This window comes from Acromyrmex echinatior, chromosome 4, assembly GCF_024713525.1.
Source record: "Acromyrmex echinatior isolate Ae372 chromosome 4, ASM2471352v2, whole genome shotgun sequence".
NCBI lineage: Eukaryota > Metazoa > Arthropoda > Insecta > Hymenoptera > Formicidae > Acromyrmex > Acromyrmex echinatior.
This window is the reverse complement of record NC_141855.1, coordinates 2,011,281-2,029,331: the sequence shown is the minus strand read 5'-3', so window position 1 is coordinate 2,029,331 and position 18,051 is coordinate 2,011,281. Positions and strand designations below refer to the sequence as shown.

General features: G+C 35.6%; 1 protein-coding gene across 2 annotated transcripts in view; it reads left to right on the top strand.

Moving 5' to 3' along the window:
• sm (heterogeneous nuclear ribonucleoprotein L) overlaps positions 1 to 18,051 on the top strand; it is a 168,297-nt gene that overhangs the window by 106,077 nt on the left and 44,169 nt on the right. For both annotated transcript variants that reach the window (XM_011058494.2, XM_011058493.2), the window contains exon 6: positions 4,602 to 4,665. In XM_011058494.2, the coding sequence (XP_011056796.1) occupies positions 4,602 to 4,665 (64 nt within the window). The remainder of the gene's footprint in view (positions 1 to 4,601; positions 4,666 to 18,051) is intronic.

Here is an 18,051-nt window from a genome sequence, read left to right as displayed (position 1 = left end):
TAGGGTATACTTTTGGAACTTAAAGTGAGATAGATATGTATTTTTAATATTTTGGGAAATTCCCGAAAATGGAAAAAAGAGTTCTAATGCAGTATAGTACATGAATAAAAAAAACAGACCTAATAGGTCAAACTACGCTTCTCGAACGTTGTGAAAAAATTCTGGTTTACGCGATACTTTTAATTTTATCATGACAATCATGGAAGCTTCACGTGACTGTTTCACTTTCCTTTTTAACTGAATTAAAATTTTAATACAGTTCTATATTTTTTTGTTCTGTTAACTTATACAATATTTTCTGCGCAATCTCATGATGTTTTAGAGCGTTTGCAGATTTAAAATTGTAAATCTTTTAAATGGCATATCTCACAGTTTACTAAAATAAGTTATACATACGGATTATCCTGGACTTTTTTCATAATACAAATCTGAAAAATGCGATCACGCTGCAATTTTTTTTCAAGGGGCATTAAATCTTTCAGAAATGATAGCTTCGCGAAGAAAAAAAATTTGCTTAAAAAATGCATAATAAATTGCACGCACAGTTTGCTGGCACTCCAATGTGTTATGTCGACAAGTATTGATTAACTAAACTATCATCGAGATTAAGATCGAATGAAACCCTGTGGAATACTCTATGTAGGCCAACTAAATAACTCGCTACACGACAGTCTGTATAAACTCGCGAGACGATATTCTACGTGAATTGAAAAAGCTTTTTCGCGTCGCCGCAATCTACAACCAATTGCAAGTTTACGTTTCTTCGACTTCAAGCTGCTATTGAGGTTGTATGAAACTTTTGTGAGGTATGGAGCCAAATATAATTCGTTAGCTAGCCTTTCGAACTTTAGAAATAATTCCGCATAAATACGATCGCATTAATGATATATCTCTTTACATTTATTTCGATATACCTTGGCACTATATATAATGTTATCATTACTCGCAGCTATTATTATTTTCATTGTGATGAATTAATTGAGATAAAATGAACTGAGAGATAATTATACCTCGCGGCGCATCATAAAGCATCGATTCTAAATCGGCTCTGGCTGCACTATAATGCACCAGCGGAATCCACCCGCAGTTCTCAATGCTCAACTCAACGTCTTAAATCCAATAAGAAGAGGCTCGTCGTCGTCGGATGAAATGAGGTGCTCCGACGAGGCGAACGTCTCTCCTCTTTCCCGCCGGCGAAATTAGCGTTTTCGAGTCGCTTGAATTATTCAACTACGCCGCTACATAGCACCGCCTTATCTTCCGGCTTTAATAATTTTCCCGGTCGTGCTGCAATTGCGGCACGCAAAAGTCTGCTCCATTTGCTACTGCATATCCGTCAGAAAAGAGTTCAGTTCCTCTTCTGAATTATGAATGCCGCGAGTGAGAGAACGTAAAGGATATGCGTCTGTAGGTTTAAGTAGCCAAAAGAATTGAAAAAAAAAATAAAATAAATTTAAATTCTCTTCAAGAACAAGATTTATAAAGATATTTTTTATTAGCGTAAAAAATTCTAGGGTACACACAATATAAAGTATATATAAACATAGTAAAGTAACGGTAGTATCCTTTCTAAAAAAATTCAAGTAATAAAAATATGCCTGACGTTTATTGCTAGTCATAGAATGATTTTGCATATAAGCTTTTTCACAAAAGTGACGTTCTACGCTGTCGCATAGACAATCTCTTGCAAGTAAACGCTATGAGAGTGATACAAAGTTACTTTCTACGTGGATTAATGCCGGGGCAGCTAACACCGAGGCGAAGTAAACGGCATTACCTCACCTCGGCGCAATAAAGAGGAACTAATTTCGCTCTTCCGGGCGCGGTAGGATGCAGGTCAGACTTCTGCATCGCAAGCACACAGGGGAAAATGATTAAGCCCGAAATATAGGGGTATGGTAGCGGCAGCATCAAGGTTGTATCCTGTTGAATAATTCTCATGGCGACTTCAAAGCAACTTCAACACCGTAGGTTAGCAATCTAAGCTTTTGAAAATTTTAACGTAGGACGAAGAGAAGCTTCGAAAATACCGAGTATCTCCGTTATGTACAAAATAACTTCTTCGAACTTAATTTATGTGTGCTTTCCATTCAGAAGAATCTGTAATTACAGTATTAATGGTGCAATACAGTTACATGAAAAATTATTAGTATTTCAGAAAGAAATTTGTCGCATATATGTAGGTACCATCTACTCTGACAAAAATGAGTAGAGCGCACGTGTAACTCTCTGTAATTTGCGGCAAGATTGCCCAGAAATTGCACGTGCAATGAGTCGATCGATTTTACGGAAATAGAACCTTCCACAATGCGAAAAATAAGGATATTTCCTCCTGCATACAATGAAAATAATTTTTATTGAAAGTAATTTTTATTCTAAATAAAGAAATATTTAATTAAATAATAATATTTAAAAATGAGAAATGAGAGAAAGATAATATAATTTTTTGAGTAAATAAAATTAAATATTTAAATGTAAAAATTTTGAACGATATGATGAACTCATGGATTGAAATAGTAATTTTTTTTGTATGAATTATTGTTATTACAAATGTAAAAGTATGTGCAAAAATTGTTTTTAATTGCGATAAGTGGATCAATATAGATAAAAGTATATAACTGAGTGTTTACTGAGAAAGAAAAATATTCGTGAAATTTAAAAATAATTCGGGTAATTTTTTGTTGTTGAAAATTATCGTTAGAAAAGAGCGATTTCTTGAAAAGACCGAGGTCTTGTTCCCGCTTTTTATCTCTAAATTTTTATTTCTTTTGATGACAACAAGCTACGACAAAAATGCAATATTTACTTAACATCTCTCGGACAACAGGCTTGAGACAAATGTTAGCACGCATTCCGCGCGATGAACGAACAAGTGTTCGCATTTAGCTCTTACAAATGTGATTATCTCGAACAGAATCACGCTTCGTTCTCGTGACCGAATGCATAAAGACGACGTCTGGTTTCCTCTTCTTGGTTTTTCATAGTGAAGTATAGTCTCTGTAAGCTTCTCAACCATCGCAAACAAATAAACTTTCGGACCACGTTCGACAGTTTTCCCCTGTTTTCCCCTGTTTTTTCCTACCTTGGCACCAACTCCTCTGAGTTATCTCTAATTTTTAAAAGGGAGACAGATGAGTTTAAAAATATTGAAATAAAACAAGACACAACTAAATTATATTTAGTATTTTTGCAACGAAAAGATGTTACCTTGACTACAATCTTTTAAAGCGACATATATACATATTTTAGTTTTTCTTAGAACAAATGTTTCCGTTAAAATTATACTTTCTTTCGATCTTTGTTGCGTCAAATTAAGTCTGTCTTCTAGAAATTATTTTTCGTTTTATTCATTCTATGAAAATCGTTTCATCTATGAAAATCGGAATATCTGCAAGAAAAATTGATGGGCGCTATAGATATGGTTAGAAATAAGAAAACAAATTTATTGAGCGAGCTTGGAGAGACAAAGATATATTTCCTCGACGTGACCTAAAGCCTTTCTCGAGGTAACGCTCAAAAGTTATCATTCGAAGTTACCGTGTAACTTTATATATGGCGGTTATAATGGCAAAAAATGTAATTGTAAAGCTTGTCCTAAGTGCGCGAAGCCCTGCCTGCCTGAAAACGAGGTGAAATGCGACGACTTATTGCAGGCGAGCCGTTAACTTTTTCCGCGTGCTCGGCGCGGTTGGTAAACGTGGCTAAGCTGGATGGCTGTATCTCCTGTCTACGCCGCTTTACTTTCCCTGCCGGGTTTTACTCGCGGAATTATTATCACAGTAGACGAGATATACCGGAGCGGTTATTCAGCCCGAAGCGTGACGTTTTTACGGCCGTGGAAAGCGCCCCAGAAGCGCTCCCGTAATCGCGCGGATGCAAGTATATTACTGCAAATATATTACGATACACTCTCGAAGATAGAGCGAATTTTTTCGACGACAAGAGAAGAACGATCCTGACAAAACGATCGATCGTTTATACTTGTATGTATAGTTTTGGGAAAGCTGCAAATTTCACAGCAAATCAATGGAGGTTCAGTGAAGGAAGAGAGCTGCTCTATTTAATACCTGGGGATTCGCGTCGCTTAAACTAATCGAATTAGTCTTGCATACCCGAGAGATTCACCGAAGTATTCATTAGGCGACTGAGAACAAGCACGGATTATTCGTTGCTGTAATCGAAGGGTGTGGTACGCTATACATGGTACCTTCGAAAATTGCGATATTGAGTTATGGATAACTTGCTATTCCTCATTCAGGAAACTCGATACGAAACTCTCAATAACAATATTATGTGCCCACCTACATGTAGCTTTTTTGTAACAGGACATTGTTGCAAGTAAAAATTTCATTGACTAATTTCTGTGATTGAAACTTTTGAAAAGAAATTCCAACTCTATGTAACATGTAACAAAATCGAGTTAGGTAACAGTATTTAATTTATTTTTTATCTCCAATTCTTTTTTTCTTTTTTTTTTTTACATTTACAAGTTTCCAATCAAAGTTTTCTCTGTGCGAAAAAAAAAACAATTTACACGTCAATTCTCTGCAATGTTTGAAACTGTATTTACATAAATATATAATTGTTTGTTATTTTTTCAGCCGACAAAGCTCAATGTCTACAAGAACGATGCCGAAAGCTGGGACTACACAACACCGACACTGGGTGAGTCTATTTCTCCTTTTCTCTTTCATCTCCCTCAGTTCTTTTTTTATTTCCTTTTATTGGTGTTATGTACGTGTAACTTCATAACACATCACTCCCCTCGCGTCTCTCGACATGCGTCAGCAATCGACAGCATGAAAGTGCAGAATCGAACAAGTCTGCTTTTTCGAATGTCACTAATATTTTTTAATACCAATCAACATAATCTGAAATCTTTAAATTTTTAATCATCAAATGTTTTCAAATCTCAATTTTATGTATACCGTTAACATATTTTAAAATATGATTTTTCTCATATTTTAAAGGAAATTTAATTCAGCTGTGTTCATGACGCATTGCTTAATTGTAGAAACGACATATATCTAGTGATTGATCAAATTTTCATAAAACTTTATGCAAATATGATTCAACTTTGAAAATACTATTATAGATTTTTGCAACAAACGTTAAACTGCATTTATTGAACATAACATATAATTATTTATTGAAAAAGATAAGCTTGCTCGATTCTTGCATTCAAGTCGTTCAATTTTATCGCATTCTTCAGAGAGGAGCGGTGTTCAACTGATTTCTTCCTGCAGAATTCGATTTAATTAGCGACGGCTATTACGTACGTGCGAAACGCACGGAGGATCGTTCTCTATCGTGTCGCGATTTCTCCCCTTTTTTAGTTCATCATTTGTGCCGCTTCTGTGCCTTGTTGCACATAATGGGGAAAGCTTAATTGGATCAAGCAGTATTTAGACGCAAAAAGGCTTCGCCTGCCGGCTTTGAACGAAAAAAACATTTTTTTCTTTCGAATATTTTATTTACTTAAAGAGAAAATTAAGTGAAAGTCTGCATTTCTATCGTTCATCAAACATTTTAATGATATATTATAGATAACGTTTCTTTTTTTGTAAATTAAAAATTTTTATTATTACTTAATTACTAGAGTTTTAATCCTTTCTTGACGTTTTAGTTCTAGACATTTTAAATTAGTTTTAATCTTTTTTAATCGTAATTGCTCGTTTTTGTTCGACCACTTTCTACCACTTTTTTAAACTATTTTTATAAATATTAAATGTTAAACAACTTTCTGTGTATCTGCGTAAATAGCGATGGTTAAAAAAAAAGTTTGCAAAACACATTTGGGAATCTATTGCAATCCGGTTTTTGAAATGAGAGACCAATCCGGAAATGCCGCGACAATGCGATGGGAACGATCCTCGAGCTTAAAAATCGCTCGACCGTCATACGCATGAATTCGTCGCGGACATTCACATATCACAGAATCCGAATAGATCTATTCACTCTGGAATACGAGGCGACGAGAGAGCAGGAATATGGAAGTGCGTGATAATTTGGACCACCCGACGAAACGTATAAATATTCCGAAGCGGCAAATTATATGCAAATGCATCGTAATAAATCCATATTCAAAATACATCTCGTTACAAGGGTATTGAATGAATTTTACGCGGCAAAACAGCGACGCACCATCGCGAATATCAACCCGGCTGGCAACACATTTCTCGAATTACAGCTCCGTATGCGGAGCTGTAATTGCGTTAATATATTACTCTGAATAAAATGCAAAATGCATTTGTAGCGAAGTAATTATATCTTACTTTGACATTTAACGCTTTTCACAGCTAACGTGACAGTTTAGCTCGTTTTGTATTGTACTTACACCTTATTATCCGTAATAGGCTTTCAATAACCCATTACCTAAATTTCAGCCGTAAGAAATCGACCAATCTTATGTTGATTATCCTTCTCACATTCGACTATAATTGGTCAATTTCTTACGGCTTAGAACTTAAAGCCTAGGTAATGGCTTATCGTGGAAAGCCTGTATAAAGTTAATCCTATATATTTCCCCTCGTCTCCTCCTCCCCCCCTCCCCCCCCATCTCAATAACACGCGGCCTTGCGAAAAAGTATGTGGAACAAAAGACAAAATGAAGTTGGGAACCCTTGCTTACAAATTATTCTTGCGAATCACGGTTCACTGACCAACGATTAAATCGCTCGCCCGAGGACGCGAATGCTCGAGAGCAGAGCACGGCCTTAGCATTGCAAAAGTGTAGCCGTTTAGCAGCTCAACGCCGCTTGGTTATGACGCGTAAATTATTTCGAGTTATCTTACGACATTAATTACCGCGTTTCTTTCCACCGCGGCTAATGAAGATTACCAACGCCACGTGGCGATCCTCGCCTCGAACTATTAGCGCCGTTTTTGAGATAATTGCCCTTCACGTCGAGGTGCTGCGGTTTCGTCGAGCGAATTGGAGCGTCAAATAGCAATTATACAAAGACAATTTAGACGCGAGTTTATTTCCACAAGTAGACCCCGGAAAAATGAAAAATCCTCCACTGAAATTGACTTGTAGCTGGAAACAAGATTAGCAGAGGAGTGACCTTAATTTCCAGTATTGTAGTAATGTATATTAATTCTTTCTTAAGGAAAACGCATTAAATATTTGAGTCTTGTTGTCGTAATAGACATTGAAACAATATTTAATGAATAATTAATTTTATATATTTGTAATTAATAAAAAAAAAAAGAATTTTTTAATATCTGTCTAATGAAATTAAGTTACTTACATGCGCACTTTAAGTATAATTAAGTATATTTCTGTTTGAATTGATAATCTCATTTTTTTTATCTTGAAAGATAAGAGGTTTAAGTCACGCTGTTATCATTTAGGTCGATATTCACAGTTTGTTTTTATTTCAAGATTGTCCTTAAGTAATATCTTAAGATACGAGTCTACGTGTTTATGACGATCTTAAGACCATCTTAGATATAAGAACCGTCTCTCAACCAGCCTATACATTGCAACGTTCAGTGTTAAGTTCAGAGTAATGTAGTTATAACTTGATAGTATTAAAGCTCTGAAACACGCGAAGAAAATTACTCGTGCGAATTCAAAAGTTAGGTAATATGCGCTTAAACGCGCATAGGACTCCTCGTATTGCTGTAATTAGCGAAAAGCAATTGCCGGAATATCGCGTGCCAGGTACAAACCTTGCAAGCAGAATTTCAGTCGAAACGACAATCGAGCAGGGCACTCGAGGAATTCGCTCCAATTACGACACGAGCTTGACGTTCTGTCACCAGCAGACGTCATCGACGGCGTAGCCTTTCGACTGCACGAAATCTCTGAGTCCTTAGAGATGGATTTCCGCACTAATTGACGCCCTTTTCGGACATAACGATGAAATTCGCTCGCTAAGAACTTGTCCTATAAGATACAAATATCTTCATTATTTTGGCCACGCCCTTCATTGTCGTTCTTTCTTCTCTGGGATTCATCTTCCGGGTTGTCATTTCCATTTAAAACTAAATTAAAGTTAGAAATAAATTACGAGTACATCTAGAATTATTATTTCAAAAAATAATTTAATTCAATACTGAAATATCGATACTGACTTACGTATTTTCTGAAACAATATAATTTTTTTTTTAATTTGATGATCCAAAATTATATTTTAGATTCAATGATCCAATTTACCAATTTGAATTACTTTTGTGCATGCAATGTTATGTAAAATAATTGTAGAATATATACGCTCTTTTTAATTCGCCATTGTGTAAAATTAATTAAATTCTACTTTAAATATTTTTTTATCGAAAAGTTATAATTTTTTTCAGTCACGTTATTGGCGTCTCATTGTATTATCAGGTTTTAGAAATTTGTAAAATTCAGATCACAAAACGTACAAAAGCTCAAACAAATGCAACATATCCATCCGCGCGACTAAATAAAACAATATCGGAACTATATTGATAGATTCTATCAATTCCTGGATAGTGGCTGTCTTATTATCCCTGGAAGGAACTCGATTACGAAATCCCCTCCGGGATCCGCGTCGACAAACCCGTCTGCCGAACTAATTGCATCGGAGATAGGTCAGGTCGATTGCCGTACTTCTAACCTTTCCAGCCTTGCATCCGCATCTCGCGGATGAAAGTTTCATTAGGTCTAGAGGCGATATCGCGCGGTTTCAACCGCAGCCTGCATTTCCGCGAAGGAGAAACGGCCGCGCCGTTTTTGCACATTCGAGATAGTGGGCATCGCATATCGATCCATCGCCATTGCCAGTCGAGCCGCTTACCGTAAAAGTGGCGTAAATCAAATCGTGAAGGGTAATCAATTTAAACCGGTCATCAATAAGAACATAAGCTATTTGTTACGTATTTTAAAATAGTCAGTAGATTGCTCAGGTGTTCAGAATTTGAACTTAAGCTTCTAAACGAAGCGTGTAAATGGGTGAAAGAGTAACGTCATATTTTTACCGACGTAGTATAGTCGTCGTTGCTTAAATTGTTAGCTCCCAATAAAACGAATGGAGCAACGAGCACGATCACGTTGCCGTAAACGTCAAACTGAAACCCAAAATAAACCCGGCTTGCTTCACTTTTGTATTTTAATCAACTGTACGTGAGAGAGTAGCATTGTGCAACAACAGCGCGCCTCCATCCTTGCGAATCTCCGGGCGATTAAGATCCGCGATTAATCTGCTGCCTCTGTCCGTTCAATTATACTTGCAGAAATAACGTTCGGCCGGACGCGATTAATTCCCCTCCCGATCGCGTTACCCTCAATTTTCTGTCACCGTCGATCATCCGGTATTCCGGATTTGGCAACGGCGACGACGACAGCAGACCGTCCTCGACAAACCGTCATTGGCTCCGCCGTTCGTTTCCCCGTTTTCCGTGTGTATAAATGTCGCGCACAAAGGATGTCATCAACGTCGACGACGGCGAACAAAGCCAAGTTTGTTTCGAGAAAATGGGCAGGCCGATGTGATTTTATTATACCCGTACACGAGGCACCTATCTGAGGCAGCATGATCAAATAAACGAGTAACGTTATCACGAGCATCGGTAAGATTCCATTTCGCTTTTATCACGAGGATTGAAACTTCAACGTTTAACGGAGAAATGAGAGCAAAAATAAAAACGGGAATCCTGAGCAAGCAAGTCTGATAGACTTACTTTAATGGATGCGTATACTTATTTTTCGAAATCCTCGCTCGTTTGAATAAATCTTACCTTTTTAACTTAAACTCTAGGACAGATTCGCAAGAGAGTCACGTGTTCCTCTCTTTTCTCAGAAAGTTACAAGCACGCAAATGAAGGTATATACTACTTGCTGAGAAGCATCTGTGCTTGACGGAGAACGTCTTGCTTTGTCATCCTAATGCATTCATTCATAAGAAATTTACGAACTTTTTAATGCATCTCGTTTACTGTATCTATAAAGTGGTTCATGTTACCTTCTTTTTTTTTTTGCGTGACTTTGTTCGAACGAAAGTTCTTTTCTTCTCTCGTAGTTGCCGAAGGGAAGAAAGATTGAATTATGTTACTTATCGACATTTTCGTGATGACTGAATTCTCCTTGTCGCAATTAAAAGCACGTGTATTTTCTCTTGAAATGCGTCAATGATATTTTAGGCATATCGGAAGGACGTATTAAATTGGTTTTTTTTTTGTCTCTTGACAATATTATATGAAAATAATTAAAATGTTATATACACATTAAAATATTGTATTCACGTACCTACAATTATATACCTCTGCGTTAAATATGACGATGAAATATTCACCACGAAACATTATAATGCATGATGTTATCATCATCTTCACGTGATTAATTTCAACAAAACTGGCACCAATATCCTCGGAGCTGCGGACTTGCTTATTACAACTAGAATAAATTTCTATGTATTTATTATTTCGGGCACATATTACATGTGATAAAGTTTATATTGTGAAATTGTGCCAACTCTATAAATTTCCAGAGTAATTACTTTGCACACAGGATGACGTTAGCAGACATTTCTGTATACTAATAGCTTTCTCGCGCATTACAGCCTCCAAATTAACAAACTTTCACGCTAATTGTTTCTGATGCAACGGTATTGCGACATATATACCATTCCGTATCATTGGACGAATTTTGGCAGTTAATAAATCTAATAAATATTATTTCCGAGATAAAGCGTAATTGAAATAGAATTTCTTGAAAACTACATTACTAAGGTGTAATTACTGATAAGTTCTATATAATCACTTTTTAGTTTTATTACTAAGATTATTTAAAATATATATATATATACGTTACATATTTTTACATTAAAATTCTAATATCTTATTAAATAACTTTTTTAGTACAATTATTCAGCTCCCGTAACTTTGCTTAATCAGAAGACTAACACAAGTTTAAATATTATTTTCTCACATAAATCCGTAATACAAAAAAAAAATAAATTACAAATGGATCTTGCTGGGGTTAACCTTGTCAGTAAAAAGAGAACCAAAATATCCCGTGCTCGAGGCAAGAAAGCCGATGTAGTCGTATCTATCGCATCCAAGTATAAATCTTTTGCCGGTGGAGAGATTTAAGTTTGTGACGCCCTGCGAGGCTGTGCGAATGCGAGTTGCCCTCAATCGGAGAACGGAACCGGAATAAACTCAACTTCGTGAAGCGTGGTGAAATAGAGACAAGACGAAATGGATTGATCCTTTGCATAAAACTTTAAACTTCAATTCAGCGATTTCTCACTAACGGAACGGAAGCAAGTGTCCGGAACAAATGGCGCGAAAAATCGAAAAGGTTTGGTGTTATCGCGAGTTTAATGCTATTCCAGGATCTTTTCGATACCTCTGAAGAAAGATTTCTATAATATCCAATTGTAAAGTGAAACGTCGGTCGTTATCGATTTATTCGTATTTATGCGTGATGCATAATATTGAAATAAATGGCAATATTTTTGAATAATACTTTAAGAATAGGGGGAAAAATACAAAGTAATATTAGATTAGATGACCATGATATATAATATTACAATTGAAATGGTTGCTCAGAAAAAATTTAAAATATTTTTACAGATTTTTACGATTAAAAGCAATAACGAAAACTGTTTACCACATATCATAAGCTACATTATATGTGAAAACTAACTTATTTCACCTAAACTCGATATAATTAGTATGGAGTTCTTTCTTATAAGATTTGCACGAAAAACATCTTCCAGAGCATCAGTGACTTGAGTTTCAGATCAGAGTCTTGAACAGAATGCTTCTAATAATTTAATAAAAAAATCTTTACTCGGGATCGAGATTGTTTTGTTAGAATGTTGTCACAAAACTAGAAATCAGAGAAATGTCATGGATATTGAAAACGGTCAGGAAAATCAGGTAAAACTCAGAGAATTTTGCAAAATTTTCTGAGAAATTAAAATTCTTGCCTTTAAAAAACTTTAATATGCGTACATCATACTTTACGTAGTTTTGCAATACTATCAACTTCCGCAACATTAATATTACTTTACATTGTTACGTTAAATTGCTCTCTCAACGAAATATTTAACGATTTTCAAATCAGGACGAAAATACAAAAAATTTAAAAATATTGTTGAAAGCAACAAGAGAAAAATCAAGAAATTCTATCTGAAAATCAAAAAGTTATGGATTTTGTGACAAACTGTTAAAGACGAATGGAAACGGGATGAGTACCGCTGTTGCAAAGTACGTTGCTGTACGTTTCCTTATTGCATGTGAGGAAGGAGGTGTATGGTCTGCGATCAGGAATGTCGAGAGCAAGAGGGTCAATCGCCGCTTGAGCCGACGAAACGGTACGTTGATCTCATCGCAATCGCGACGTATCGGAGTGCAACGAGATATGCGGCATACACGTTATGAATTGTCCGCGCCGAGTATCAGGGATACGAAATACCTGTATCGCAAAGCGCACAAGTCACAAACGCAGAGCATCAGTATGCACATCAGTTTGCACTCCATACAAGATTTATGAGTTCGTTGATGCTCATGAGAGACGAACATACCCGTTAACGAGCAAAGTGTCGTCGAGGCTGTAGAATCTCCTTCTAAATAGCGAAAGACTTTGAGTGCTACCGGTCGACATTCACTTCGGGGATCGTTTAAGCACGACACGATATTAAGCGATCGCTCAAGAGATAGCATATACTGCCACTTATCATTTCTCGAATTGCACACGCAATTTCGTGTTGAGAAGTTATGGCATATATATACCTGTTTCAGTACGAAATCTGATAAATTTCACTTATGATAGATACAATGTTGCGACTGTAAATGCTGAACGAATTATCGAATTAAGTTAATTTAAGCGTGAGTTTCAAAGCTAGAATTAATAAGCTAAGATAATAATCTAATCAATTTAACAGCTCACTTTTTAGAAAATTTTAGTTTTTTGGAAAGTTTACATTTGAATATTACTTGCACGCAGGAAGTCTAATTAATTTCACTTACGATAGATGCAATTTTGCGACTGTAAGTGCTGAATAAACTAGCAAATTCATTAGCTTTGAACCCGTTTAACAGTTTCAAAGCCAGAAAACTAGTTTAGATTTGCTAAGATAATTTAATTGCTTACCAAATTGCGCACAAGCAATATAATTTATCAGTTCCTGAGTTTTATTTCATAAATATTTTAATATCATCTTTAAAGAATGATATGACATTTATGAAGACAATGATATTAATTTAATGTCATTATCAAATAGTGATTCCACGAATTGTTCAAATAATTTGTTATGCATCAAGCTTTGTTATCAACGATCCTTTACCGAGATTAAATACTTATTGAAAATTTTATACATTACACGTGCACATAAGTAGACATTGCTCTCTTGCTGGATTTTAATGGTTACATTTTGAAGTTATTTATTATATACGTATATGAGTCTTATTATGAATATTATTATATGAACGGGAAAATATATCCAGATAAAATAATGCAGTTTGCTAAATAATATGACTTGTGCTATTCACGTTGGAAAATTTTAGATACCACTCTCTTTATTTTGTAACGAATTCCACCGCGTTAATTAAATGAGTAGCTTGAAATTAAACATGACAGAATTAATATCTTCGTAACGCGCTGTGCTATAATTGCTGTGAGTACTAGCCTCGCGACAACTGAAATAAATCATCGTCACGATAGCTTGGCGAAAGTCATTATGCTCTATGATTACTATGAACGCCTAAGGAAAATAAACCCTTCGGCTATGAAGCGACATCACCGTTTTACTGAACGGTGAGTAAGACGAGGAACTTGTTTGCTTTAAAAGCAAACGTTGGTAGCTATCATGTCGAAAATAATCGTGTTCAAAGCTCAGTCAGTTATGCCTTTTGATCAAAAACTATACTACGTTTCTGAGCAAGTCACATCTGATTATCTGACAAATCTATATTTTGATTGATTCAGTTTCGTCACTTATTGCTTTATTATAAAATCTTGATCGTATGATCATTTCTGGGAGTTTAGAGACGAAAAGTCTAGTAACCATATAAAAAAACGCTTTATTATGTGTAAAAGGAAAAAGAAATCGATAGTAGATCCACTTTTATAGTGGAAAAAAAAATAAGAAAAAAGATTAACCCTTCAACTGGCAGCGAACTGTCTGGCAATCGTGTTCTTCTCGGTCAATTCTTTCTTATGCTTAGCAATTTACGACAGTAAGTCAATTTTTGTAGTTCGCTCTTCTTGGATCTAATGTAACGAGATCAACTGGAGACGCGTCGTGTCAACGATCGACGGGTTGTCGACCCCGGATCTGATCTCATTCCCGCTTCGATCCTGAATGCATCGCGAACGCTGAACGGATCCATTTGTCCAAGATGAAGCAGGTCGTGGCGTCGCGTGCGCACAATGAGACTGGTATTTCCGTACGAGCGTTGGCCTTCCAATAAAAGACACCGTCACTTCGAATTAGAATTCCCGGGGTAGTGCACCGCGACTTCACGGCAAATTTACAGCAGCGTGCCCAATCAGTCGCGGCTACCCTGTCCACGTCCTCGCGATGAACACAATTTTTTTTATCTATTTTTTATCTATTAAGAAATTCAAAGATCAATACGAGTCTACGAGCGCGATAACACACTTATATACTTGTTTGAATTTATACATTCGTATTTTTTTCCATTGATACCAGTTTCGACTTTAATAGAATCTCTTTCTCTGATTTGATTTTGTCTAATTTTTATATAAACAAGCTAATAATTATTTATTTATTTTTTTCTTTATTTTATTCCTTTTGCTTATTATATTAATATTCCTGAAAATTATACGTATCAGAATGCAATCATTTGAAATAAATTAAAGAGTTAATGACGCGAAACGATAGAAAGTTATCGAATTAATAAAGCTGCTACTTTGTTTCATGACGTTGCTAGGATTGCACTAGATGCATCGTATTGTATTATGCTTTGTGTTCGTGTATTGTCTAGAAAGTGTCTAGAAGTCAGTGTTACAGTTTTATGAATCGGATTGTTCTCAATTTCTAATTCTCTGTTATATGCAGAGATAAAATTAGCTGATGTACTGTGTGTGCTTTAATTTTTCTTAATTCCACCTATAATATTTACTTTTCCGCGGTAATTTAATAAAGTAAGCGTAATCTACAAAGGATGAAATAGAGAAGTTACCGTTGAAGTACAAAAGTAATTTTTGGTATTTCTGTACCAAGGAAATTAACTGCCAGTGGCCTGTCAACACATACAATGTTATAGATTAAAGTAAACTAAATATATACTCTACTCTATTCGGCGCGGAATGAGGAAGACACAGCGTGTTATGGTAAGACAAATCGCCGAGGAGTTCCTGATTCCGATCAAGATCGGCGACCGAACGAGAGAGTGACTAACGAGTCCGACTGAAAGTTTAGACGCGTACTAACACCTCCCATTCGAGTTTGAATTTGTTGCTTGTTCGGCCGACGTCACGGTACATCTCCGTCAGACTGTCCAGTCAGTCAGATTCTTTATTTGCTTTTCGCAAAGGGAAGATAAAAGGGATAAGATTCGAACGAGGTGGCAAAATAAAAGATGATCCGGAATGACACTGTGACAGTCCAAATCCTATTCTGAGCTTGTCACTCTCAAAGCGTATTATGTACTTCCGTCACATTTCCACTACTAAATCTTTACATCTTGCTTTAAAGCACTGGAATTTTATTTGTTGACGTCTCAAAATTATTAGTACTTTAAAAGCTAAAAAAATATTCGTGTTTTATACGGTAAAAGTTATAAGCAACAAGAATATTCATGTTTTTTTACGGTGAAGGTTAAAAGCAGCACGCGTACAATAAAAGTTATTTCTTTTTTGATTATTACAAATCCCTGATTCAGTTTATATTTATTTAAACCGTGTACACATCACGTAATATTTATCTAAAAGGTGCGTGCAAACCATTTCATGATTGCTTTCGCTAACGCAGTATACATATTGATTAAAATATATAAATAGAACAATTAAGTATAATATAATATTATTACAATAGTATCTGTTAACAAGTTAACCCTAATTTTGCTGTTAGTAAAAATTAAAGACTCGCCCTGTTATAAATTAGATATTACATTTTTTATAATATTTATAAAATTATTATAATATTATTCAAATCTCGCTTCATTAAGATTTTTCCAAAGATTTTTATCTCCCCGAGATTAAGATTTTAGTGACATTTCTGCTTCGGAAAGAGTAGCTTATAACTTTTTCAATATATTCGTATTGTTGCATCCGCGATCAAACATATAACGGCTGCATTCCTTGCGAGGGTCGGCCGAAAGTTCTTGCTGTCATTCGTAGCTGTTCGCCATCAAAATCTGGTCGGTATCCCGACGCAAGAAATTCTAAACTGGAGGATGGCATTACGGTGCGATGCGACCACATTCCACAGTAGTTTGTGCAATGTGTCACTTCACCGGCCACTGCCGCCATTTCAACTTGGCAAGTGCGGATTCGATCTTCGGCCAACCTACCGGAGAGGAATCCGGTCTCTTCCCTCGTCAACAACCGCGATGCCCACGCGTTTCTTACGCCGGCCCGCCAAAGTTTCAGGCAAATTAGCAATTTGCCAGCAACAGACTCCACCCTGGTCCCGGTGCGACGATTGGCGGCCCAAACAGCAACCACCTCGTGGTCGAAAATTACGAACTGCCTCTTCATCGTCCCGTGCACATCACGTTATATATACAAAGTGTCCCTGAGCAATCACACCTCCCTTTGGCAACCTAAATAAGGACACTGTTACATACGTGTCGTTATATAGACTCGTGCGTGATCATAAAAATCAAAAACGTAAGAAGAAATTTCAATTTCTCGTTCAAAACTTCTATCATCATAAAATTCTTTAAACACGTATCAAAACTTCCCGATTTACTGATAGAACGAAAGAAATATGACTCGATAATTTTATCACACGTTGATGTTAAGTCATACGACGAAATTCTCTGCGGCTCTTATCATCGCATATCTTAAAATCATCCAATTGACCTTTAAAACTGTAAAAAATTTAAGATACCGGGATTCTTATTCTATAATTCTTAACGACAGTATCAGTGTTGTTACATTGGCATTGCGCATATTTTATATACGTGGTAAAAAAGCTGCGTAATATACAATATAATACAGACACTGTCGTTAAGAGTTACAGAACAGGGCATCAAAAAGACTATACTTTATTATGAAAAAATATAAAAACAAAAGTTTTATAATTGTTATAGTTTACATTTTTTTGTGAAATATTTTCCAGAATATTAGAAATCATGTACGTGGAATTTAATGTAATGTAATTCTTGCTGACAGCTTCCTCTGGTAACTGTCAGATCAAGAATGAAATTGCAACAGTTCTCACTAATCTCGCCCTTCATTACAACGAGCCGTTATCAGCTTTACTACAATGGCAGTGCACATAATTACAGTTTCGCTATACGAGCAGCGCCGCAATCGTGAAAGACGTCAGATTTACTACAGCAGTTTACCGTTAATGTAACTACGCAGCTCGCTCTTGCGATAAACTGTAAAACGCAATATTATAAACGCAAATGGATAAAGAATACATACCGTAGTCTCATATAGGAAAAGTTACGTGCCAGCAGAAATTGCACTTTTTTACATCTCGCGAAATCTCCATCCAGTAAAAAATATTTCTCTCTCTACGGGAGACTTTTACTTTAACAAGTATACTTTTACTTTACCTTTACCCATTTATCGCCGTTTTTTCTGAAGGAAGGTTTAAAATACTTGCTGTTCCTGGTTAATATATGTATATTACTACAACAATCAAGTTAATGAAAGAGTTTTTTGTCAATACAATTTATTATTATTATTCTTTTTTATCAATGTCATATTATCAAAATTATTTAAAACCTGAAAATATCAAGAGTTATTTAACTTTAATTTATATTGTTTTTTCTTTAATTATCTTTATATTCTAAAAAAATCTTGTATCGACAAAACTAAATATTTTTCTAAGTTTGACATTCAATTTTTACATAAAAAAATGAATTGCGGATTGATTAAAGAATTTTTTTAGTCTAAAAAAAAGAAGCTGAACTAGGAATATTATATTT